General features: G+C 37.9%; 1 protein-coding gene across 1 annotated transcript in view; it reads left to right on the top strand.

Moving 5' to 3' along the window:
• The window catches only part of ENPP3 (ectonucleotide pyrophosphatase/phosphodiesterase 3), a 144,114-nt gene that overhangs the window by 43,980 nt on the left and 73,865 nt on the right, over positions 1 to 26,269 (top strand). The window contains exons 4-10 of the mRNA XM_069077389.1: positions 3,355 to 3,477; positions 5,005 to 5,133; positions 6,797 to 6,857; positions 12,904 to 13,001; positions 17,978 to 18,057; positions 23,959 to 24,078; positions 25,764 to 25,873. Coding sequence (XP_068933490.1) covers positions 3,355 to 3,477; positions 5,005 to 5,133; positions 6,797 to 6,857; positions 12,904 to 13,001; positions 17,978 to 18,057; positions 23,959 to 24,078; positions 25,764 to 25,873 — 721 coding nt within the window. The remainder of the gene's footprint in view (positions 1 to 3,354; positions 3,478 to 5,004; positions 5,134 to 6,796; positions 6,858 to 12,903; positions 13,002 to 17,977; positions 18,058 to 23,958; positions 24,079 to 25,763; positions 25,874 to 26,269) is intronic.

The raw sequence follows: 26,269 nt of genomic DNA, 5'->3' as shown, positions 1-26,269 counted from the left end.
AATTCTCCTTTTCTGGATTTCTGTCTTAGGAATTCCTGGTATCATAAAAGGCCTTTATAATCATTATTTTGTTTGCTTATTAGTGGTGTTGAGGCCTCAGGGATTGAAATTCTAGATTTACACTAATCAGATGATTAGAATAAATTGGGGCCCTTTTCTTTGCCCTTGGGCTCTTTTTGTGGCCATAGCAGTTTTTCCTTCACTTTGACTCCCCCTTTCCTCAGGAGTCACACTAAATTGAATCATCTGCCTGAAGCTTATACTTTTTCCTTTACCTGGGATGCCATGGTTAATTCCTTCCAGGACTGGCTTTAGTTGAAGCCCTTTTCTTGGAAAAAGGAAAGAAAAGAGAGGCCTTTAAAAAATCCAAGGCTTTGTCCGAAGTTACTCAAACTCTGATGGAATAGACTTAGTTGAGTGCTTTTCTTGGGGATAGGAGAGGGACTTTTTAAGTATCATTTCCTTGAGGTACTTTTCATCCTTAACCAGATAAGGCCCCCTTTACCTTCCCTCTTCTTTGCCCTAAAAGAAAGAAGCAGCTGGTTCTGAGGTTTTTTCCTTTGCTGAAGTCTTTGCCTTTCCCATTTGTCCCTCAGGGGATCTGGCTTTTAGAATTCTAATGTTAATGGGAAGTTATAGAGGTACTTAAAATATATCTGCCCTATAGGATTGCTGAGTCTGAAATGTATCAATATTGATACATTATATATATATATATATATATATATATATATATATAAGTGCTTTGCAATCCAGAAAGTACTATATAAATGCCATTTATTATTGTTGTTATTATTATGTCTTGAGTATATTCAATCTATGTAAACTGCGTCAAAGATTTCAGCATTTCTAGTGAAGTCAACAAGTGCTTATGAATTACCTACTATGTGCCAGGTGGTGATAGGAAAAAAAAATAAAATGCAGAAAAGTCCTTGCTCTCCAAGAGCTTGTGGTCTAATGAGAGGCAACATACAAACAACTATGTACAAATGAGATCTGTCCAGAATAAACTGGGGATAATCTTAAGAGAGAAGGCAGTAGTATTCAGGTGGATCAGGAAAGGCTTCCTGCAGAAGATGGGATTTTTGCTGGAACTGGAAGGATGTAGAGATGAGGAAGAAGGGCATTGCAGGCATAGGGGACTGTTTGGTGCCCTACTTTTGTTCTCTTAGATGATAAAACAGTTCTAAAGAGTGACCTTGCAGGGCTGTTGTGGGGAACGTTCTTAACTAATGTTAATGCACTATAAATGTAAGTTGTTATTACTGTTTTTGTTACACTTATTCCTTTCTCTTTATTGCCACTGCTACTAACTACACTATAGGCTATTATTGATATGCACCTGCACTATCCTAATATCCTTCCAATTGACTTTCCCTTCTCTAGTCTCTCAGTCCATTTTTTATATTACTGCTAAATTAACCTTAATTATTCCAAGATCTGATCATCTCGCTAGCTTGCCAAATTAAACCCAAATTTTTAGTCTGACTTTTTTTTGGGGGGGTCCAGATGTGTTATTTTGTTGATGTGAAAAATTTCCCTTCCAATATAGGTCAGCAGCTGCTTGCTTGCAGCTTCTAATTTTAGAAAGTTGCCAGGCAACTGAGAGATTAAGTGACTTGTTCATAGTCACAAATGTCAGAGAAAGTACTTGAACCTAGATCATCTAAGATTAAGTGATTTGTTCATAGTCACAAGTGTCAGAGAAAGTACTTGAACCTAGATCATCCAAGATTAAGTGACTTGTTCATAGTCACAAGTGTCAGAGATAGTACTTGAACCTAGATCATCCTGACTTCAAGGCCAGTCTTCTATTCACTACCCCATACTTTTATTTAAGACCAATCTGTTGCCAACCTACTTTTGTTTTACAAATCCTTAGAAGAAGAAAGGAATAGTAAGTGATCAGCCCCACTTTTCCCCTTGGTAGCAGTGATACCAGTGTTAGAGAGATATAGATAGGGCTGTGCTTTCAATTACTTTCAATTACAACTAGGAGCTTTCTCTACTACTGTTTCCAAATCTATGTACAGTGATCATATTTTTATTTTTATTGGTATGTCTTTAGATTGTGCATACTGACAAACAGTGGAGATGTACTTGCAAACATCACTAATTGCATATCAGCGGTGCATGGAGTGAAAGGCCCTGGGTCTTTCTCTGCCATTTTTTTTGTCTTCTCTGAACATTAATGTCACAGGGCTTCATAGACCCTCTCTATTGCTTGTTTGGGAACAGGATAGTACTTTGAGAGTCCATTTCAAATGAATGGGTGGGCAACATGGGTTCAAAACACTAAGGAAGGAGTAGACCAAGAAACTCTATCAAACCTGAGTCTTTCCCTAGAAGTCAGTGCATGTAGCCAAGGAGGGAAACAGTACTAAAAGCACAAATAAAGCATCAGACTAGTAATGTCAGCCTTGCAAAGTTCCAGGAACTAGGGAAACTACAAGCCTTGGGGCAATTCTGTGGACTGAGCAAGTAAAAGAGTTACATTTTGCTTGATCAAAGGATTTTTAGGAGTCATTTATTTGCTTTTCAAGTCTAAGTTGCTCATGCATAGCTGATGAGTGTCTCCTGGTATTATCTAACAAAATCAGGAAAAACGATGAACATTTCCCAATTGTATGAAAATAAGAGGTATGGCTATAACATATGAAAGAAGTTGAAACCAGAGGAGATTTTAGCAGCCAACAGAACTGTATTTCTCTTGGTCAATTCTTGCTGTTCTTATATCTATAAGAATGCTTATTCTCTGGGGCGGCCAGGTAGCACAGTGAGTAAGAGCACCGGCTCCAGTGTTGAGAAGACCTGGAGATCGAATCCCGGGCTCAGACACTTAGCACCCTCCCAGAAACACCTGGCCATGTAACCTTGAGCAAGTTACTTAACCCCAATTGCTTAGGGGCGGCCAGGTGGCTCAGCGAGTAAGCGCACTGGCTCCAGTGTCAGGATGACCTGGATCAAATCCAGGCTCAGATACTCAGCACCACACCCAGAAATAATAACTGGCCCTGTAACTTTGAGCAAGTTATTTAACCCCAATTGCTTAAAAAAAAAAAAAAGAATGCTTATTCTGCAGTCTGTAATGGAAAAATCAGTGGGAAGATAAGATTCACTTAACAGTTTTTTTTCTGAGATATTGTTTCATTCACTTAACAGTTTTTTTCCTGAGATATTGTTTCTAGACTAGATTTATTTATTGGATCAAACATAACCTGTAATTAGGATATTTGAGTATGTTTAAACTGTAGGTTTGTTGATGCATCATGCCATAAAAGGCCAGGGAAAGAAAAGAACTTCAAATTCTCTTTTGCTCCTGTAATGTGTTACTCTGTCCCTTTTGTTTTACAGGGAGTTGTAGAAACAAATGCTACCTTCAATCCTACAGAGGACTGGAGGGCTGCCAGTGTGATAGTGGCTGTAGAGACCGGAAGAACTGCTGTTGGGATTTCGAAGAAGCGTGTGTGGTATCAAGTACGTTCAATAGCAATGCATGAGTTAGCCTATCACTGTCATTTGTTTTCTGGAACAATAATGATATGGAACTTATTTTCTGGCAGGCTGTCATTAGTCCTGTCAATAGACTGCTTCTGCCTTTTAGGAGTCCAAGGCCTTCTTCAGCATATATCTCAAGAAAAGGTCTGGGTGACCACTTGTAGGGCTTGTTGTAGAGGGGACTCTTATTTGCTGCAGATTGGACTGACTAGAAAACCTTTGAGGTCTTTTCTAACTTCAAGAACCTTTCATTCTGAAATGTTCCTTTCATAGAACCTAGCAAAGATAGACAAAAATTATATAACTAGCTGGGATCACTGCTAAATTATAAAAGAAAGGCTTCTTTTATTGGTTTGTTTTGACAAAATAAATGCATGTTAAATTTGATGTTAGCTAGCTTTTTAGTTTTTATTTTGCTCTTCTCTAGTTGCAAATAATCTCTAAGATCTACATAGGTGTCAGTTAACAAGCATTTATTAAGCTTTCACTCTGTGTTAAACATGGGGCTAAGCACAGAGGATACAGAGGAGGCAAAAACATGGCACCTGTCCTCAGAGAGATCACATTCTAGTGAGGAGAGACAACATACAAAGAGATATTCATGATATATATATATCCTGGAGTCAGGAGGAACTGAGTTCAAATCCAACCTCAGACACTTAACACTTACTAGCTGTGTGACTTTGGGGAAGTCACAACCCCCATTGCCCCTCCAAAAAGCAAAAAAAAAAGAAGAAGAAGGCTAAAAAAGAGCAAGTCTGAGGTCAGAAGCCAGATTGCTGAGAAGTGATTGGGAGATGAAGAAATCCTACAGCTTAGACGTTGCTGCCTGTGATTTTCCTAAATTGTTGTAGTTATAACTGTGTTACACCCCTTCACTCAATAAACTCCAAACTTTTCACTATCTCCCATGTCTGGAATGTTTTCCTCCTCACCTTTGCCTCCTGGATATCCCCAGTTTCTTAAAGACTCAGCTTACCTCCCACCTTCTGTAGAAAACTTAAAGGCTCTTTTCCTGCTTTCCAATTACAGTCTACATTTTGTATGTACCCAGTTATTTGCCTATTGTCTCCCCCTTGCCCTCTAGGGCAAGGACTGTATTTTTGCCACATTATACCCCAACATCTGGCATGGTTCTTGACACATAGTAAGTGCAAAATAAATGTTTATTGACTGACTGACCAGGCTGGAGGAGGCTTTTCTTGAGTGGCCATATTAGAATCATAAAGATTCCCCCAAATCATCCCTACCTTGTGCATAGATTAGTGAATAGAGGGTTACTCAGTATTTATAAGCTTGCCTTATAGCAAATTTGAGCCTTTCCCCTGATATCTATGCCAATGAAGATTAATGAATTAGTAATATGAGCAGATGAACAGTTTTTTGTATTCTTTTGTCCCTAATTATTGTAGATAATTAAGAAGTAACTATATTGAAATAAAATTCATATTTTCTTACAGTGAACTTTAACTTTCTAAATACTCAGTTGAATTATAAAATTTGCAGCTCAGATATGGACATGCAATGTATTTCGTTGTGGAGAGACCCGTCAGCTACCTCATAGCCATTGTTCTTGCTCTGACGACTGCTTGCAGATAAAAGACTGCTGTGTTGATTATAACAGTGTTTGCAAAGGTAAGTAAGGAAACAAATATGAACCATTTTCTTCTGTTTTATATGAAAAAATATTGGCGTACAAAAGAATATCTTAGTTTAATAACAAGGTATGAAAATTAGGACAGGCTGTGGAATATTTTAGTACTCAACTGTAACGGAAAGCCACTTTGGGATTTTCATTAATTTTTTGGAAGAAATACAGTATGCAGTTATAACCAGGGCAGGGTGATTAGAACTTTGCTCTATGCCACTGAAATTTAAAGGACATTTACAGTATTTAAATTCCCCTCAGCAATAAATAACTGAATTTAGCAACTAGTTAGCAAGAATAACTAATTAGACTAGGAAGCAACTAGATGGCATGGTGGTCACCTCCCATTGTCCTATAATCTCTCCTTTGACCCCAACTGAATTTGTCATAAAAATTTCATATCTTTATGGTATCTTGGGATCTCTCCTCTTCACCTCTAAACCTCATTTGACTAAAAACAATTGATTTGAGGGTAAATTTTATGCTGTTTTGTCTTGGAATGTTTAGGGAAGCTGGCCATGCGCATCATATTGGTAGTTACATATAGATAACTCTGCCAGTGTATATTACATAGGCTCTTTCTTTAGCAGGAAGATTTGTTGCTAAATTCTCCATCTGACCCCATCCTCTTTTCTTTTTCACACTAACTTCTTTTATCCTTCAATATACTTTTAAGCCTATTTATTTTGGTGGTTAAAATAACCCAATACTCTAAAAATGAGGCATGCATGCTAGCTCATTATAGCTGAAATCTTCCTGAAATAAAATTAAACCCTTGTGTTTCCTCAGAATTATTTTCCTTTCAAAACTATTTCTTGATAAGAAGTAGTTGTTCAGATAAGGTGACTGATCTCTGCCAAGTCATTATATGTTGTACAATAATTTGTATATGCCAATAACTTAAATTGCATTCATTTTCTCTGGAAAAATTGTCTCCTCCTCCATCGTTCTTTTTTTTTTTTAAAGCAATTGGGGTTAAGTAACTTGCTCAAGGTTACATGGCCAGTTATTTCTGGGTGTGGTGCTAAGTATCTGAGCCTGGATCCAATCCCACGTCATCCCGACTCTGGGGCCGGTGCTCTTACTCACTGCATCACCTGGCTGCCCCTACCTCCTCCATAGTTCTAACCAGGAGTTCTGGCACATAGAGGTCAGTTGGAGAGTGGGGAGGGGAGGAGGCACACAAAAGACAATCATCCCTAATTGGATACAACTAGCCAAGAGATGAGCTGGTTCATCCCTAAAGAATCCAAATCATATCCCTTGTGTCATGGCTAATGAATCTAGACACCTCAGAGCAAATGTAATATTGTGAGGATGGGGTGGGGGTTGGGTGGGAATGTGATGGGATAGCAGATGGGGAGAACATGTCTGTGGGGAAGAGGGAAAGGTGAACCATAGGAGAGACGTGAAATTGGAGGACTTGGCTTCTGCATGGCATAGAATGAACAAAGGACAGCAAGGCGCAGAGTTGGAAATCTCCCTTACCCAGTTGTTATATTCTGATTATAGCTTTATAGTAAAATACTTTATTCTCAGGGAGTGCCCTAAATAAAATAGTTCCATTTTAAAATGAAGTATGCTGTCCATGAATTTTCTTTCTATCTTTCGCTTCTCTGATATCTAAACATTTTGATCTCATATTTTTAGGGGAAAGCCGCTGGGTGGATGAAGAATGTAGTGCTTCTCAGGAGTCCCAGTGTCCAGAGGGGTACGGTTGATTTGAGTATTTTTTTTTTAGCAGTAGGAAGACTGAATTGAAACAGAAAAAGTGGAATATGGGATTTTGTGGATGATACTTTTTAGAATTGAAATTAATAATTGTAACTAATAATTAATTTTAGAATGAAAGGAGTTTCATGTACTTCTGAACATGAACTTCTTAAAGTAGGCTAAACATGAACTTACTTAAAGTAGGCTAACATGAACTTCTTACAGTAGGCTAAATATTAGCAAAAAGTAAACACAAGATAAAATATGAGCTTGAAAAAGTGAAAACAGTTAAATAGTAGTGGATAGACTGGTAGATTGAGAGTCACAGAGACCTAGGCTTAAGCTTTGACTTATATATTTACTAGCTGGGTGACCTTGCCAAGTTATTTTACTTCTCTTGGCCTCAGTTCCTCATGTATAAAATAAATGGGTTGGACCTTCCAGCTACAAATCCATGAAGCTATGTATACCTGCCTTATTTTAATTAGCCTAGGAAGCTTCTTGCTATTTTATCACTTAAAACAAGTTAAAAAAAATATTTTATCTGAGTTTACAGGTAATATCTTAATGTGAGAATTTAACCCCTTGCTTATATAGACTTTTGCTCACTCATCTTTTTGTATAAATGGGAATAAGCCAGATTCACTATTGTGCTTCCACTAGGTATTACTAGGTAGGTCTTGCCACTTGCTGCTATCATTGCATGTGTCCCCAGTTCTAAAACAGGTGAATGTTGGGGATGAGGATGGCACACTTTTTAAGAGGAAGTAGAACTCCACCTTATGTTGGTCACATTTACTTCTTACTAGTAGTTATGGCTCTGATGACAACACAAGGAAAGGAGACCTGGTTTATCTGTTTTGTCCCTGGGTTTCTCCTTCCCCATGTTCTCTCCTCTCTACCTCAAAGTTAGTTCATTTATCAACCACAGTTCTTATAACAGTAGGCATACCACTTTACATAAGTACCAGGACAATCAGTCACTTCCTCAGCTGTTCCCTCAAAGAGAAGAGAACTTTGTCCCTCCTAGCACTTAGAAAGGCATTGCTGGCTTATTTTTAACCACTTGACCTCTCAGTATCCCCATCTCTTGACATTTCTTGGGAAATGAGTTAGGACTTAAAAAAAAAAATTTGTTTACTTTTAGTTTACAACATTCAGTTCCACAAGTTTCTGTGTTCCAAATTTTCTTCCCCCCAATCCCCCATGGCGGCATGCAATATTATATAGGTTTTACATATACGTTCATATTAAACATTAGTCAAGTTGTAAAGAATTATAACCAATGGAATGAACTATGAGGAAGAAGAAACAAAACAAAACAAAAAGAAAAAGAGAAAAAACAAGTAGTTTGTTTCATTCTTCATTCAGACTCCATAATTCTTTCTCTGTATGTGGATAACTTTTTCCATCATGAGTCCTTTGGAGTTGTCTTATAACCTTGTGTTGCTGAGAGGAGCCCAGTCTATCAAAGTTAGTCATCACAGATATGATGTGTCTGTAATTGTGTTCAAAGTTCTCCTAGTTCTGCTCTCCTCACTCAGCATCAGTTTATATAAGACTCTCCAGGTTATTATGAAGTCTGTCTGCTCCTCATTTCTTATAGCACAATAGTATTCCATTACATTCATATATCACAACCTGTTTAGCCATTCACCAATTGAAGGGCATCTCCTTGATTTTTGATTATTTGCTACCACAAAAAGAGCTGCTGTAAATATTTTTGTACATACGGGTCCTTTTCCCATTTGTATGATTTTTTTGGGATACAGTCCTAGAAGTGGTATCGTTGAATCAAAGGGTATGCACATTTTTATAACCCTTTGGATGTAGTTCCAAATTTCTCTCCAGAATGGTTGGATCAGATCACAGCTGCACCAACAATGCATTAATGTTCCAATTTTCCCACATCTTTTCTACTATTTATCATTTTCCTGTTTTGTCATCTTAGCCAATCTCACTGGTGAGATGTGGTACCTCAGAGTTGTTTTGATTTGCATTTCTCTAATCAATAGTGATTTAGAGCATTTTTTCATATGCTTATAGATATCTTTAATTTCTTCCTCTGAAAACTGCCTGTTCATATTTTTTAACCATTTATCAGTTCGGGAATGACTTGTATTCTTATAAATTTGGTGAGTCAGGACTCTTAAAAAAAGCAGGAAAATGAACCTTGGTAACATGTAGATTCTTTATTATACCATCTAAACCTATGTAAGATGAACTGTCTGCTCTTAAACCTCATGTCTCAAGTAGTGAGTTTTACTGAGAAATCACAACTGTGAAAGCTTAATTCACACTATATTTTTTTGGGGAAAATATCTAGTGATATAAACTTATCAAAACAAAGAATTTTAAAATATGTGATTTTTCGGTGGAAAATTTAATAAAATACAGCCTTTTCTTTTGTTGTCTCCAAAGGTTAAAGAAAAAGTTAAATTTAGTTTTGATCAGCCATATATATTGTCCCTCTATAAAGAGATGCTTTCAAAAATCATAAGCAACTGAAGAATTAGGAAACTTCTATGAATATTCTCTCATTTTGACATAGTTATTTTTGAAAATAAGTACAATAAGCAAATAATAACCCACGTTGGCAGTAAGGAAATTTTCTCTTTACCATTTCTTTCTCCTTTTTTTCTTCACTCTCAAATAAGTTCTGTCCTACAGTAAAATCCAATTTTATTTTTGACAAACGATTTCTTAAGGCAGGAGAAAAAAGGCCAACATATCACTAAATAAATTGACATTAAGGTAATGAACAGCATCAACAGAAACCAATTCATTTTAAGTGATTATGGCATAACAACTTCAAAACTAGAGTCTACTTCTGAATTGCTTATTTATTCTTTTCATTAGTTTTTTTTTAAACCTCCAGGAATTAATAGTAACATTACTATTAAAATCTAGGTGTAGGAAGGATTTTGATAGGCATAGACAAAAGGATTTCATGTTTTTAAAGGGTTGACATCAGCAGCAGAGCTGGAACCAAATTTATGGAGATTTTCATCCCTGTGGTCACTATTAGTCACTCTCAGGATGTCCTTCCACTTGTGTTGCCATTCTAACTAGACACAGAGTAGTTTGGCAACTTGGGGGGTAGCTATAAACCATCAGAGACAGGTGTATATAGTATTTAGTAATGAAGGTCTTTAGAGCTGAAGAAGTCACATACTTTAAAGAGAATTCAAGAGGTAAAAGACTTACCGTGTTTCCCTGATAATAAGACCTATCCCGAAAATAAGCCCTCTCCTTGCTGTGTAAGATTCTTCTAAAATAAGCCCTCCCCTGAAAATAAGCCCTATTGAGATCCCCTGCGCTACACGCTACATTACGGTAACCTCTGTATGCACCGTCCCCCTCCCCCCCCCGAAACGCATGCCGAGCTCCGAGCTGCATCCAATCAGAGCTGCAGCAGTGAGTGTGTCATCCTGTTCTTCCCCAGTGATTTGCTTATTGAATAAAGGTACATTTTTTTTCACATTTACCTGTTTATTAAAATTGCTGTCAATGTTCATTAAAATAAGCCCTCCCCTGAAAATAAGCCCTCTTGTGTTTTTCTGTCCAAAAAAAATTAATAAGACAGTGTCTTATTATCGGGGAAACATGGTAGACATTCAATTTCTAATTGTGTGAATCTTTATTTTGGAGGGGGAAGGCAAGGCAATTGGGGTTAAGTGACTTGCCCAGGGTCACACAGGTAGTAAGTGTGTCAAGTGTCTGAGACTGGATTTGAACGAAGGTCCTCCTGACTCCAGGAACAGTGCTCTATTTACTGTGCTACCTAGCTGCCCTTCTGTGTGAATCTTTTATCAATCAATGAGTGTTTAATTACACACCTACTGTGTTCTAAGCACTATACTAGGCACTGGTGATACAAATACAATGAATGAAGGAGGGCACTAACAATTGAAGGAATCAGAAAAAGGCTTCATGTAGGAGGTGGTTGCAGTAATCTAGGTGAGAGATAATAAGAGCCTGAAGTAAAATGGTATCTGTGTTAACAGAAAATGTTAGATATGAAAGATAATACATAGGTATAAATTCAATTGTGAATGGAAACGTGGGGTGAGGAAGAGTGAAGAGTCAAGGATATCACCATCCATGAACCTAGGAGATAGTAGAATGGTGACGTACCTTGGGAAAAATAGAAATGTTTGGAAAATGAGTGATTTAAGGGGAAAGATAATGAGTCAGTTTTGGACATTTGAGTTTGTAAAATCTGCTACTATTCAGTTTGAAAGAACAATGGTGTCTGAGAATTCCCATGAGAGGTTTAAGAAGCAGTAAGAACTGTTGGAAGTGAGTCAAGGAGGCAGCTTTTTCAGCGCATACTCATGACCAGAGACAGCTTCAGCAGGGGAAAGGCATCTACTATGTGCCAGGTATTGTCAAGGTTCTGGGGATACAAAAAAAGAAGCTTTCTCTGTCCTGAAGGAGCTCACCTTCTAATGGGGAAGACAACAAATGAATAAATATATGCTAACAAATTCTATAGAGGATAAATAGGAAATTAAAAGAAGAAAGGCAACAAAGAGGTTGGGAAAGGCTTCCTGTAGAACAAAGGCAATAGAGTTTTATATATATAAGGATAACTAAAATAGGGGTTAGAATGGGGCCTTAGGTGGTCTTCCTTTTGTTGCAGTTTGGGGTACTGGGAATTTTAAGATGTGTACTGTGGTCTGCCTGGAAAGAATTCAACCATTCAAGCCTTCTTTCGGTCAAAGTACTGAGGTTTATTGTAATACCAGTATGTTGGGCAAGATTCCTAGTAAATCTGCAGCTTAATGGAGGTGAGAATGATACTGTTATACAGAAAAAGGGTAAAAGGTTCAGTAAAAAAAATCTTGTTGGGATTAAGGAGTGGTAAATTGCCTGGGGTGGGCTGTGGCAAATAAAGAAAGGTCTAAAAGGGATTAAGGAGTATCAAGTAAACTAATTAATCAAGTTGGGCTGGGGTGAGCCAGATAGATGCCCTTGGGCAGAGGCACTAGTGAACTGGGGCTACTGAAATGTATGGGAAAACTTAGCGTCCAGGTCCCATCACCCCATTACTCTTCCCTCACACAAATGGGACCCAAAATCCCATAGGGACTTGAACCCCTAAAAGAAAAAGACCATGTTTTTGGCAGCCCAGTCCCTGAACTTTCTCACACAATCCGGTCCTTGGCTTTTTACCTAAAACATCTGGCCCATTCCAACCCACCTAGATACTCAATAATCCTTTTAATTACCCATTCACTCTGACTCCTTGTGACAACTTAACTCCTTACATTGTCTGTACCTGGAGTTCCCAGGCTACTCACCACTCTTTAATCCCATCTAGACCCTTTCTCTGTTGCCCCTGGGCCAACCCAGGCTATTTACCACTCCTTAATCCCATCCACATCTTCTCTAGGTCTTTTCTTGTATATAGGTACCAATCTTATCCCTATTAAATTGTGCAGATTCACTAGGAACTCTGCCCGCTTCTGTTGGTGTTAGAATACTGCAGATTCACTTAGAATCTTGCCCACTTCTATTGGTGATACAAATAAACCCTGCTACTTTGACTGAATGAAGTTTTGAGTGATTGAATTCTTTCCAGGCAGACTCCTCTGCACCCTTACATTTCATGGTTCCCAGCACCCCAAACCGCATCATTTTGACCTAAGTCAAAGGGAGTAGGCATGGCCAGGCCCTGATACCACACTGAGTGGGGAGGGAGGGGATACTGCTGGTTTATGATAAGGGATCTAAGGATTGGATTCTCATATGCTCATTAGGGAACCCTAACATGATGGGAAAGGGGCTGGACCAAAGACTGCTGTGCAGAAGGCCTAAATAGGCCAAACATCACTACAACATTACCATTTAAAAGAGAGATAACAATATAAGCAAACCTGGCCCATATCCTGCAACTCATAATTCATTCTCTTTCCTAGACATGTTTTAGTTATCTGAACATTTCCTAATGTAGAGATTGACAAACAGAAGACAGAAAAATACTTTGCTTTTTACAATTAGAGTGAATAAAGACTTTTTTTTTTGGTTACATTTCTTAGGTTTAATCTGCCACCCGTGATTTTGTTTTCCATGGATGGTTTCAGATCTGAATATTTACATACGTGGAACACGCTGATGCCCAACATCAACAAACTGAGTAAGTCTCCAATGAAAGGGTCAGGTTATACCTCCTAGGAGAAAGAATTGCTGTGTCAGTCTCATCGTGATCTTTGGATCTGATGGCTGGTTTATTGCATAGTATGGCTTTTCCATGGTGCCCACATTCTCCTATTTGTTTTGGCCCTTCCTTTCTCCACACTTGTTTGTGTAGAATTTAACACAACTGAGAATAGCATTATTTGCTAGGGGAAAATCATGGGTTTATATTTCCTTTTTAGAGAAAGATTTATTTTCTTTCCCCTTCCATATTCTTTCTGTGTGTGGACACATAAGAACACATAGGTGTGCCTTTGCAACTACATGTGTGTAAAAGCTCTACATTAAGGCAGTGTCAGAGGGCAGAGTTTTCCAGAGATTCTTTACAGTGGGCAGATAATACTATATTGACATAGAACATTAAAAAAAAAGCCTAAGGAAGTTTCCAAGAATCAGGACATATTCTAGAATTGTATTACTCATAGTTTATAGTCAATCAAAATATTTCCTAAGTGTGAACTCTAGAATGCTGAATTATAAGCTCAGCAGACATATCACTTTCGTAATTTAATTCACTTTTTAATTTGTTTTAACAAATACTTATTAATCACCTACAATGTGCCTCACTTTCCTCCTCTGTAAACTGAAGGGGTTGGACTAGATGGCCTTTGAACTTCCCTCTACCTCTAGATTTATGATCTAGAATTCCTTTCTTTATAGGCTGATTTTCATTTGCTCTCAACTTCTTATTCATCTACCCCATCTCTATGGAAATGATGCTAGTGCTCAGAAGCTCAGAAAGCCATCTTGAGCCTTCATATCAGAATGGTCAAAATGATTACCCCCCCATAAGCAGAGGTTATAGAGGAATAGGTTTACTTAGCTTGTAAGGGATACAGATGTTGACTACATAGCAAAGATACATGTTGGTAGATCTGTTTTTGCCTCAGTTTCCCCTACAAAGACTGTTCACAAAGGTGTCAGGAGGCATGGTATGGGAAAAATCTTCAGGTTTGAGGTATATGCCAATGAACTGGGAGAAGGAATATGCCAGGTAAGAGGAAGGGTGGGATGGGAGAAAGGCTACCAGATACCCTATCACCATTATAAAACCTTCATCTAAATATGAAGGAAAGGAACCTTAATGCTGTAGTTACTGCTGTGCTTTCTCTTTGAAATACCTATTGCATAGCAGTTGACGAACTTCCTCCTTGAAATTCTAGCTGCTTCCTTATATTGCTTTCTCTTTTGTAAGGTATATATAGGCCTGGCCATAGTCTGCCACATTGCTTCAAGTGGCTATTCTGTTGATTTTTAGTTTTATAGCAATGGTTTAGATTAGAAAGATCTTGAATGAATGAAAAGCCTAAATCATGCAGGTTAAGTAGCTGGCTTTACCAGCTTTACAGGGACCAGCTACTTAACCTATATAAGATTTAGCTTTTCATTTATAAAATGAAGAAAACAGTAATACCTCATAGGGTGGATAAGAAGATTAAACAAAATAATGCAAAATTGTGCCTTGTAAGTGCTATGTAACAGTAGCACGATATTTGTTTTAATCTGCTTAAATAATTTGAGGGGAAGGTCATATTTCCTGAATGAAAGTGAATTGTTTGCTTTTCATCTCTTCATTGTTGGAAAATTTCTAATGTATCTATGTAAAGTCCAGTCCAATATTTTGTGTTTTGCTGTTGGAGAGGAAATAACTTTCAGCATGTGCTTTCCCAATGGCAGTGACCTCTGGAATGAGGTTATTGTACAGACCAAGAAATGATTAAAGAAATAAAGGTACAGCTAATGGCCTTCCCTGTTGAAAACAAATAACTGAGAAATCACTTTTTCACATGGAAAGTGTATTAAAAAGATAAGCTTGTAGTGTTTAAGATTTTAGAGTATAACAGTTCCTGTCTTTTAGAAAAAAAATTTTAAAATACTTTCATGGACTCTGTCTCTTTTATTATTGCACGATAATATTCCTATCTTTTGATTGTAGAAAGGCATAATAACAAAAAAGTTGTTATCAATTTAATAGATACGGGGTACAGTAGTGGTGATTTCACTGGTATAATCAAGTCACATCAAATCAAACATTTATCTATCTCCTATGTGCCAGTTATTGTACTAAGCACTGGGGATACAAAGAAAGACAAAGGACAGTCCCTACTCTCCTGGAATTCATAGTCTTAATGGGAGAGGAAACATGCAAACAACCATATACAAAAAAGATATAGAAGGTATATTGGAAATAATCAGTAGAGGGAAGGCACTGGAATGAAGGGAACTGGTAAAAATTTCTTGTAGAAGGTGGGGTTTTAGCTAAGCCTTGAAAGAAGTTGGGAAAGCCAACAGGTAGAGATGAATAGAGAATTCTAGGCATGGAGGAAAACCAGAGAAAATGCACAGTCAGATGTTGGAGTGTGTTGTAGGAGGAACAGAAAGGACAGTCACTGGATTACAGAGCATATAGTGAGGTGAAAGAGGTAAAAAGATGGAAAGGTAGGTAAGGGCCTGGTTATGAAGGGCTTTGAATGCCAGAGGATTTTTTATTTGATTTTTTTTTTCTTTTTGGAGGGGGAAGTGTGGGGAAGGGCACAATTGGGGTTAAGTGACTTACCCAAAGTCACAGGCTCTAGTAAGTGTTAGGTGTCTGAGGCTGGATTTGAACTCAGGTCCTCCTGACTCCAGGACCAGTGCTCTATTCACTGCACCATCTAGCTGCCCCTTTTATATTTGATTTTGAAAGAGATAAGCAACCACTGGAATTTATTGAATAGGAGGGTGAAATGGTCAAACCTGCATTTTAGGAAGATCAGTTTGATAGCTGATTGAAAGATGGACAGAAGTGAGGAAAAACATGAAGTAAGGAAACCAATGAGCAGAGAATTGAAATAATCTGGGTGTGAGGTGATGAGGGCCTGTGCTAGGTTGGCAGTGTATGAGGAAAGAAGGGAGCAAACATAGGAAATGTTATGAAGGTAGAATCTACAGGATCTGGCAACAGATTAGATATGGGATGAGAATGGGGAGTAGAGGATGTCACCTAGGCTGTGATAGTAAGAAGAGAGGGGTGGCTAGGTGGCACATCGAATAGAGTGGCTCAGTCAGGAGGACCTGAGTTCAAATCTGGTCTCAGACACTTAACACAAAAACTAGCTGTGTGACCTTGGGCAAGTCACTTAAACCCAATTGCCCTATCCTCTCCGCCCCCCCCCCCCAAAAAAAAGCAAAAAAATAAAATAAAAAGAAGAATGCGTTTTAGAGGAAAAATGAGTTCACTTTTGGACAAGTTGAGTTTAATATGTCTTTGGGATATCTAGTTGACCATGTCTAGTAGACAGTTGGAGATGTGAGTCTGGTGATTATGAAAGAAGTTAGAGCTGAAATAAGTAGCGATGAAGATCATTAGTAGAGGAAAGATAAAAGAATCTATGAGAGCTGGTGAGACTGCCAAGTAAGCTGGTATGTAGGGAAATGAGAACGGGGGCCAGGTTGGAGTCTTGGGAGACATGCACTGTTAACCTGGATGATAATCCTGCAAAGGAGACTGAGATAGGGCAACCAGCCAGGTAGTAGGGGAGCTAGGATAAAATAATGTCATAGAAACCTAGAGAAAAAGATTGTAGGGAACTTCCATGTAAAGAAATTTCTTCTACCAATGCACCTTGGTGCCTGAGAGACAAAGTGAATAGAGAGCTGACCTCAGGTCACCTCTCCCCCACCTGGGACACATAGTGGGCGCATCACTTGGGCTCTCAGTGATGCAGACAGCTCTCTAGGATTACAAATTACAAAGAAGGTCCTGAACTGCCTCAATTTAATAGCATTTTAAATATATAATAACATTTTAAAATGAGTAATTCGTGTTTTGTTAGTTATTGTAACAAAAGAGAATGTGTTTTAGTTGATAAAGAGTTGACTTTAGTCAGAAAGACCTATATTCAAATCATTCCACTTCTGCCACATATAGACTGTATAATCCTAGGAAAGCCACTTAACTTCTCAATGTAATTAAGATTATAAATTGCAGAGCAGATACTAATTTGAATTCTGAAAGTTTTTCCCTTTGATCTCCTTATATTAATGAAATGACAAGCGAGGTCCAAAAATAATCATTACAGCTTCTCCAGGCATTGGGAAAATAATAATACATCTATGTGTGAAGAATACAATTTGTCAGTCTATTGAAGGCCTGTTCATTTATTGATTAGTGAAGCTGTTACAATAACTACAATCCATAGGTAGGAATCCAAAGTACTGAGATAATAAAATCTGTTTCTTTGTAAACAGTAAAGTTCTGATAAAATAGCATTGTGATCACAGGCTTACATTTTGAGACACTGTTTTGTTAGTTGTATTTGCATCTTCAGTGTTTGGCACAGTGCCTGGCTTAGCACACAGTATGTTCTTAACAAATGCTTGTTGATTGAATGTTGCCAATTTACACACTCTATACTAGAACAAAGGTTTAAAAGACAGCTCACAGTCTTATACGAAAATGGAATTTTGTTATATTGAATGTGATTTTAAATAAAGAGAACAACCTACTTGAAAATACATGGGCCAAGAACTCAGAAATAGGTTATACAAGAGATTTCCACTGAAATTAGTTTTATAATAATGATTCTTGTATATCATAGTAGATATTAGTATGCATTCTAAAATGTAAATATTCTAGAGTTTTTCTGTTCTGTATAGCATCTTTTCACATATCACCTCAAACTTAGTTGGGTGTAGTTAGATATTAGAGTTTGGAAATTTTTACTTTCTTTGCTGTATTCAATGTACAAGTTCAAGAAAAGCACATAGAATAGATGTTAAACTAATTATGTTAAATATATTTGTATAAACCATTATTATTTTGGATGCTCATAGTTGTCTTTTATTATTGGAAGCTTTATGTCCCAAATTTCTATCTCTTTGTACATACTATTCATAAAAAGGAACTTCCTAATATGTCAATATGATTTGTTGCAGAAACATGTGGAATACACTCGAAGTACATGAGAGCAGCTTATCCAACCAAAACCTTCCCAAATCATTACACCATTGTCACAGTAAGTTATTAACCAAATAGTTTATCTGGGGGAAAAAACCCCAAAGCAAATTAAGTGGTTTATGGCCCAGATTAAGGAAGAAAGTTATCTCAGCCATGTTATATGCCACTGATTAAAGCCAATTAGCAAACTTCTATTGGTGAAAGGTCATAGGTCAAACTATGATTCAAGAGAGTAAACAGAATGCCATGAAGATATCAAGGTCAAAGGGATTCATTGATGTCAGCACATCTGGAAGATTAGGCAGGTATCATGAATGATTCAGAGATTATATCATGGGATCATGGATTTAGAGTTGTAAGGAATCCTAAAAGTCACTGATTCCAACCCCCTTATTTTTACAGATGAGGAAGCTGAGGTTCAAGAAGGTTAAGGGACCTCATCTAGGGTCACACAGCTATTAAGTATCTGAGGCAGAATTCAGCTTTGGCCTTCCTCACTACAAGTGCCACATTCTGTCTACAAATCACAAAGACAAAGAAAGACCAGTTATATCAAGGTAGAGTGAGGTAGAAATTCAATATGAAAGTGGTCATATAACACGATGATGAAAATGGCACAAGGTATTAGTGAATAAGCTTTTGTTTTATGGAATGTCTCCATAGGAGACTGCTCTCTTTCATGAGAACTGTATGCTAACTATGTCCCCTTGCACCCAAACAAAAGGACTTCAGTCTGCTTGTTGAATTAGCATTTCTCAACTGTAGCAAATAGCTAGTGTTGACAGGCACTGGAGCATAATCTGTCACTCAGCTGCCGTGGGCCCAGACATCATCCTTCCCTTAGGAATACATCTTCAGAACTGGAAGATGTGACTTGGAAATAATACGCTGATGGAAGGCTTCTACTCCAATGGGGCATTCAATTACCCCAATTGTTAGTGCTGCTTCCCATGACTTTGATTTTGGAATCATACTATCCTAGCTATAGAGAGTGAGGGGCCTTTAAAAATCATCTAACAGATGAAGAAATTCTGATCCAGGGAAATGTTGACTTTCTCTGTGTATATTTTGTATTTTCTTTTCTTTTTTTTTTCCTTTTTGGAGGGCAATTGGGGTTAAGTGACTTGCCCAAGGTCACACAGCTAGTTTTTTGTGTGTGTGTGTGTTAAGTGTCTGAGGCTGGATGTGAACTCAGGTCCTTCTGACTCCAGGGCCAGTGCTCTATTCACTGTGGTACCTAACCGCCCCTATTTTGTATTTTCTTATCTTGTACATGACATTTTTTCACCCAGTAAAATGTGAGGTCTTTGAGGACAGGGGAATTTTCACTTTTGTCTTTGTTACCCTAGTGATTAACATAGTGCTTGGCACATAGGCATAACTTCAGATATGCTCACTGAATTTAAGTGTGTGTAGGAATGGGGTTTGGAGGAAGATAATGCTGCCAACAAGATGAGAATCCCCAGGTTAACATTAGATATATCAACATTTAGGATGAAATATTTATGTGGATCTGGGAGATCCAGATTGGGGCAGAGGTAAACTGTTTTTAGAGACTGTTGTTGAATGAGATTGGCAAAGATGTCAGAGAGGCAGTAAAGCCTAGCTCTTTGCCACAAGTACTTTAACAAACAGCAAGGAAAAGTACCAGAGTGAGTAGAGAAAATTTGAGGAGAAATCAAAGGTCTGCAGGCACTTGGGAAAGTGGATTTAGCCAGAAAGGCCCATGTAGAGCCTTTTAGCACATAGATGGGGCCAGGATTTATGTATGTGTATTAGAGCAGAGAGCAAAGAATAGGGGCAAGCTGGCAACTGTGTTACTCTGATGCTGTGCAGGGTCTTAGAACCTTCCAGTGTGGACTAGAGCTAAGGCCTCAGTCTATATGCAAAAGCAGAGAATATAGACTAGGGGTGAGCCTATAGTTCTGTCACTGTTCCCAGAATGGAGTCTTGCATCCAGTGTAGATGGGTGTTGGGTCCTATGTTGGAGAGCAGAGCCCAAAAGTACACCCGTAGTTCTATCTCTCCCCTTGGATTATGGGTTTGGGCTGAGACTCCATTTGACTGACCAAGGCAGGGAACATAGAACCTTTTATTCCATGCCTAGTTCTGTTCTTCTGAAACAACTGAATCTTCCATCTGTCTGACAGAAGCTGGGAGGGAGTGAGTTCAGAGGAGGGCATCAGCTTTCCATTGGAACTCTGGCCCAGAAGAAGTCTGTAACTGAGTCTCCCAAATCCAGAACCTTCATCAGGCATCTTTAAAGCTCAGAACAGGAAGTCAGCAATCAGGCTACACCCTCGATCCAACTTCTTGGGGCACTTTCTGTTCTGAGGCACCCCTGAGATCCTTCAAGTACACAATGCTCAACAGGCAAAGAAAACAGTAGAAATATTCCTAGATAATAGAGATCAGGACCAAAACAAGGTTTCAACATTCCCTCCAGAAGCATGCAGAGACTAGACTTAATACAAGGTTCCAATTCTGGAAGTATGGTGGAAAAATGAGTAAACAATAAAAGACTTTCATGATAAATTGTGGAGTCAGGGTTGTATAAGAGACAAACCCAGGAGAAGAGAGTAATTCCATAAGATCTATAAATAAAGCCTCTATTAGTAAAGTGGAGCCATAAATTAGCTAGAATTTTTGGGAGAAATAAAGTTAGTTAGTATTATAAAATGGCATAAGTAAAATGAGAGGTAGGGCAGGTTTACTGTTCTGCTTTTGACATGGATTTGAGATCCCACGGGATTCATAGGAAGGGATACCATGGGTAGTAGGAGTTTCAGAATTGGAGTTTAGGAGAGACATGAGGGTTGGCTATGCAGTTTTCAGAGTCATTTGTATATATGGATGATAACTAAATCCATGGGACTTAATAAAATCAGCAAGAAAGGTAGGATGAGAAAAGAAATAAAACCTAGGGGAGAGTTGTGAAGAACATTTACTTTGGGAGACTAATTACAAAGCAGCTGGTCAGTAGTTAGAGGTAGGTGATAGGCATGGAATTTGAAGCACAGTCCCCTAACTTTCAATTAACTGCTCACCATCACCCTTCAAGAGCTAACTCAAATCCCACTTCCTTAAAGAGGCCTTGTTTGATTTTTCTAGTTGTGCTGTGTCCACAGCACAACTCTATGACTATCCACTAAGGCATAGAGATTTAAATCTGCTTCTATAATTGGCATGTCTCCAATGTGTCAAATAGCCAATATTGACAATAAGCCCTAAAGAATGATCTAGATAAATTTGGCATTCTGGGTGAGATCCTGAGAGCAGATAAGGGAGGATAGACTGTGAAAACCCACCCCACTCTCACTCTCTCTAGACCAGCAAATAATAAAACTTAAGAGTTCCCAAACCTTTGAATTTCTGTAATGGTATCACAAATCTAAGACCATTGCCAGCATTATATAGAACATATTGGTTCTAGAAAGCTATTGTCCATTCTTCATCTTTTCCTCTCTGTCAGGTTATATTATTTTCCCTAAGGTCCAGTTTACTGAACGGAGTATGTCTCACGTGGTGAGGGTATTCAAGGATCCATAATTATGAAAGTGCTACAGCTCCCTGCTTTTGTTTATAAATTTTATCTAGATTTTGTTGGGGGTAGGGGCGGCCAGGTGGCTCAGCGAGTAAGAGCACCGGTTCCAGTGTTGGGACGACCTGGAGATCAAATCCCGGGCTCAGACACTCAGCACCACACCCAGAAATAACTGGCCGTGTAACCTTGAGCAAGTTACTTAACCCCAATTTCTTAAAAAAAAAAAAGAAAAAAAAAGATTTTGTTGGGGGTATCAGGAGGGTCAGGTGAATCTTTTCTTTGTTTTTTTCTCCCCTCAGAATAGACTTTGACCTGTGGAACTCGTTCTCTTAGGACCAGGTTAATCATAAGATTGTATGGTCTGTGTAAGGTTGACTTTATCTCAGACCTTGATAAGAATACCCCAACAGCCTTGTACTGGAAGTTGGGGTGGATGATAGATAGGACTTGGAGTTTTAGCTCAGGGTCTACCAGGGGAATATTTTAGATATAGCACATACCTGTTTTAGGCTTGATGGCAGGCACTGTTTAGTTTCTGTCTTTCCATCTCTAGTGTCTCGAAAGATTGTCTTGTTTGTAGTAGGTGTTTAATAAATGCTTGCTGGTGGTTTAGAGAGCTTAATATGATGTTTCTTGAGTCTCATATGATGACTGGACTATGCAATACCAGGCCGTGGATTCAAAGGAGTTCTGGAAAAAGGAGGAGTGCTGATAATTGCGGCTGAATATTTTGCAATGTCTTCCCTCTGGCCTATAGGGGGCTCAGTCTTCTGGGCTACAGGACTGGATCAAAATGGGACCCTATCATTTTTATTAAAGAGGTAACTCTTTAGGGGAAAGATTTGGAATCCTACGACCGTAGGTTCAAATACCTTTTCTACTACTTATCTCTGTGACCCTGGGCAAGTGATTTAATCTCCTTGGGCGTCACAATTTTGTCATTCACAAAATGAAAGAGTTAAACTGAATGGTTTCTAATTTAACTTCCTAGTTAAGAGGTGTGAGGAAGGTTGTGGATGCAGGAGAAAGGACTTAAGCCATGAACTTTGCAAAGGCCTCTGAGTCCACTAGGTCTTGTAGTAACTGGAGATTGAGAGGTTTGATTCCTGGGGTCAAAGGCTGATGGACCTTAGGAAGTACTGCTATAGGAACGGATTATCATGGGAAAGGGGTGCTATTGCAAGGCCTTTTCCCAGAGTAGTGGTTAGGCCAGCTTGTTCCTGGGTACTTTGTAGACTTGGAGAAACAAAAGCTGGACTGAATATTTTGCCAGTTGCATATATTTTCTCCCAATTGACCTCTGGGTTACCAGCAGGTAGTCTGGGAAAACATCATGGGCACCAATTTAGCTTTTGCTATAACTGAAGATAGGATCTGATGTGGACATATTTTAGCAGGGACACAAATAGGTTGATGACTATGTACGTGAGGTTAATCCATTGCTGATAGGCATGGCTAAACATGCCAAAAATTGATCAACCACAAGTCTTGGCTTTGGGTCCAGAACAAGGCAGCTAGGTAGCACAGTGGATAGAATGCTGGGCCAGGAGTCAGAAAGCCCTGAGTTCAAGTTTGGCTTCAGATATTTACTAGCTGTATGAATCTATGGGGATAGTAAGTAATAGTACTTACCTTCCAGGTTGGCTGTGAGAATCAAATGAATTAATATTCATTAAGTGTTTTGTAAACCATGAACTATAAATATTTCTATTATTACTAAGGAACTAATATAATCTACTGTGTTTCCTGGGCCTTACTTAAGCTAGAAAATCTGGTGATTAATGTTAAAAAAAATCTTTGAGTTCTTGGGAGAAAGTATTCCATATGATACCATAAGGGACTGTCTCCTGTGAAAAAGGGGTGAAGGAGGTGGGACTTGTATGGAACCTATTCTTCCTGGAAGGAGATACCAGAGGTTACCTTGTCCCACTCTGTGGAGTGATTCCATAGAAGAGGTTCATAAATAGTTTTCACTGGTTCGTAAACTCTGGGAGATCCTCTGTTCACTGAATATATCTGACCAAAACACTGGAAGAAGCATGTTATTCCATTAGTCTATAGTATCCTTGTCTGAGCAGCAGCTGGGGTGGGGGAGGTTTGTTTGGCTTTGTAGTGCGAGATAAGAAAAATGGGGCCAATAGACAATGCCTTATGATGATTATCAGAATCTGCTGTCAGGCTATGGCTTCCCAGTCTTGCTATTATAAGTCAGTTTTTTGAAACTGAGTGTAAGACTTTATCTTCATTCCTATTAACTTCCATCCTATTAGAGATGGTCTGATAGTCTATCTCATCAAAATATTTTTGGATCCTGTGTCTGCCATTCAGTATGTTAATTATTTCTCCAAGCTTTGGCCATCTGTTCTATCTTAATATGTAAATTAATTTCTTTTTTTTAATTTATTTTCATTTTAGGGTTTATATCCAGAATCTCATGGCATCATTGACAATAATATATATGATGTACATCTTAACAAGAACTTTTCACTTTCTTCACAAGAGAAATTCAATTCAGAATGGTGGGGAGGTCAACCTGTAAGTATTCAATATCCAAGCTGTAATCTTTGCTTTCTTTTTTGGAGGGAGGAAAGCAGGGCAGTTGGGGTTAAGTGACTTGCCCAAGGTCACATGGCTAGTAAATGTTAAATGTCTGAGGCCGCATTTGAACTCAGGTCCTCCTGACTCCAGGGTCTGTGCTCTATTCACTGTGCCACCTCGCTGCTCCTTCTTTTGTTTTTTAAGCTTTGTGTTTTAACATGACAAAGCAAATTTTACACATGGCACAAAGTGCACAGGGACTTGTCCCTGTAAACTTTAGTCTTTGTAAATTTCTTATGAATGAAATAAAATGCTATTTACAAAGTTTGATTAAAAAAAACATTTCTTCAAGACTAATAGTTATTTGAAACCATATTATGGGTAGGAATTTTGTTGTGGTGTTAGTTATTTAGAAATTGGAGGGTGTCATCTGAAGGATCTTTCTTAGGTTTTACTCTCAAGCAGAACCTCAAATAGATAACTGCAGAAAGATGGAATTCAATTCAGTTTTTAAAGATCATCATTATGAGAGTTTCCTTCAAATTGCTTGGTCCAGTGTGAGAAAACTCAATTCAATTTGCATTTACTAATCACCTGCTAAATCCAGGACATGATGTTATTCACTGATATTTTTCTTATAGCTAAATTAAATGGCTGATGTTGCCATTTAAATCCATTTACCCCTTCATCCATTTTTTTCTTCTTTTTATCCTCACTGACATTCAACTCAAGTGATGGTTTTCTGAAAAACCCAAGTCAAGTTCTTAACCCACTTCATCTCTCACATTGCTCTTCAAACAGGGCAAAGAATAGAGCCCTGATAAGGCTTTGTTGTTGATTGGAAAATGACTCCTTCCCATGCTTTCTGGAAATCAACAGAATAATGCTTGCTTAAAAGTCAACTATTGGATAGTAGTTTTTACCTTTACAAATATTATTTTTAAAACTGTGAAGGGCATTTCTTTTTGTCATTGGGAATGTTTTAATCTAAGTAATTTTTAAAATACCCATGATAGGAGAGTAATAGAATAAGTATTTTAGATGATTAAATGATTTTTATGTACAGATTGATCACATTATTTTCTAATTATATTTGAACAATAATGAACTTTAAATAAATGGATGATTTTAAAAATCTCATATAAATTATGTCATTACAAGTTATAATAATAGAGTAATGATTCTATTATGTTATCTACTCATGACTTTAAAAATATCAGTCCATCATTGCTATTTTTAATGATATTAATAATTTTAAGTAAACAATTTTTGAAATGAAAAATTATATTTTGAATGCCATAAGATAAGAGAAAAATTATTTTAAGTAAATTACTTTAAAAGTTGGTCAATTTTACTACTTTCTAGTTGTTAACATAATAATATTTCTGACTAAAAAAATTATTCTTAAAACTTTAGACTTTTAAAAACAATAGCACTATTTTCTAGTTATATTAGAATAGTTGACTTATTATAGTATCTTTATAAAATTAGAAAGTACATGTGATTGTGAATCATTCATAGCAACCAACCCCCTTGCTCTCAACTCAACCCCCCTTATTCATGTTAATAGAAATCCTTACATTTATTTTTAAGGCTTTTCTTTGATCAACTTCTAGTTTCTTGGAAGTTTACAAATTGAAAGTTTTGATTTGTAGTAAACTTTAGATTTCATCTTCCTACAGGTCTGGCTAACAGCTATGTATCAAGGTTTGAAGGCTGCGACCTACTTTTGGCCTGGCTCTGATGTAGATATTAATGGCACATTTCCAGACATTTACATGATGTATAAAAAGTAAGTCATAACTTTATGGTATGAACCAATTAGGGGGAGCAAGTGGGAAGTTGTATTTTATGTAACTTTTCTTCCAGGCAGTTAGTTCTCTAAGAGTTGTCATTTAACATTTTTTTTTTGCTTTTTTTTGGGGGGGGGAGGAAGCAAGGCAATTGGAGTTAAATGACTTGCCCAAGGTCACATGGCTAGTAAATGTTAAGTGTCTGAGGCCAGATTTGAACTCAGGTCCTCCTGACTCCAGGGCTGGTGCTCTATTCACTGTGCCATCTAGCCACCCTAAGAGTTGTCATTTAAATTAATAGAGGGAATTTCATCTTTGGTTCTCACACTGATGAAATCACAAAGCCTTGAAGTATTGTTATTTCTCTACCTTTTAATTTTATTTGGCAAGGTAAG

This window comes from Petaurus breviceps, unplaced genomic scaffold, assembly GCF_028583685.1.
Source record: "Petaurus breviceps papuanus isolate PSGF00001 unplaced genomic scaffold, PetGlider_PUasm1.0 90977, whole genome shotgun sequence".
NCBI lineage: Eukaryota > Metazoa > Chordata > Mammalia > Diprotodontia > Petauridae > Petaurus > Petaurus breviceps.
This window is presented reverse-complemented; position numbering and strand designations above follow the sequence as displayed.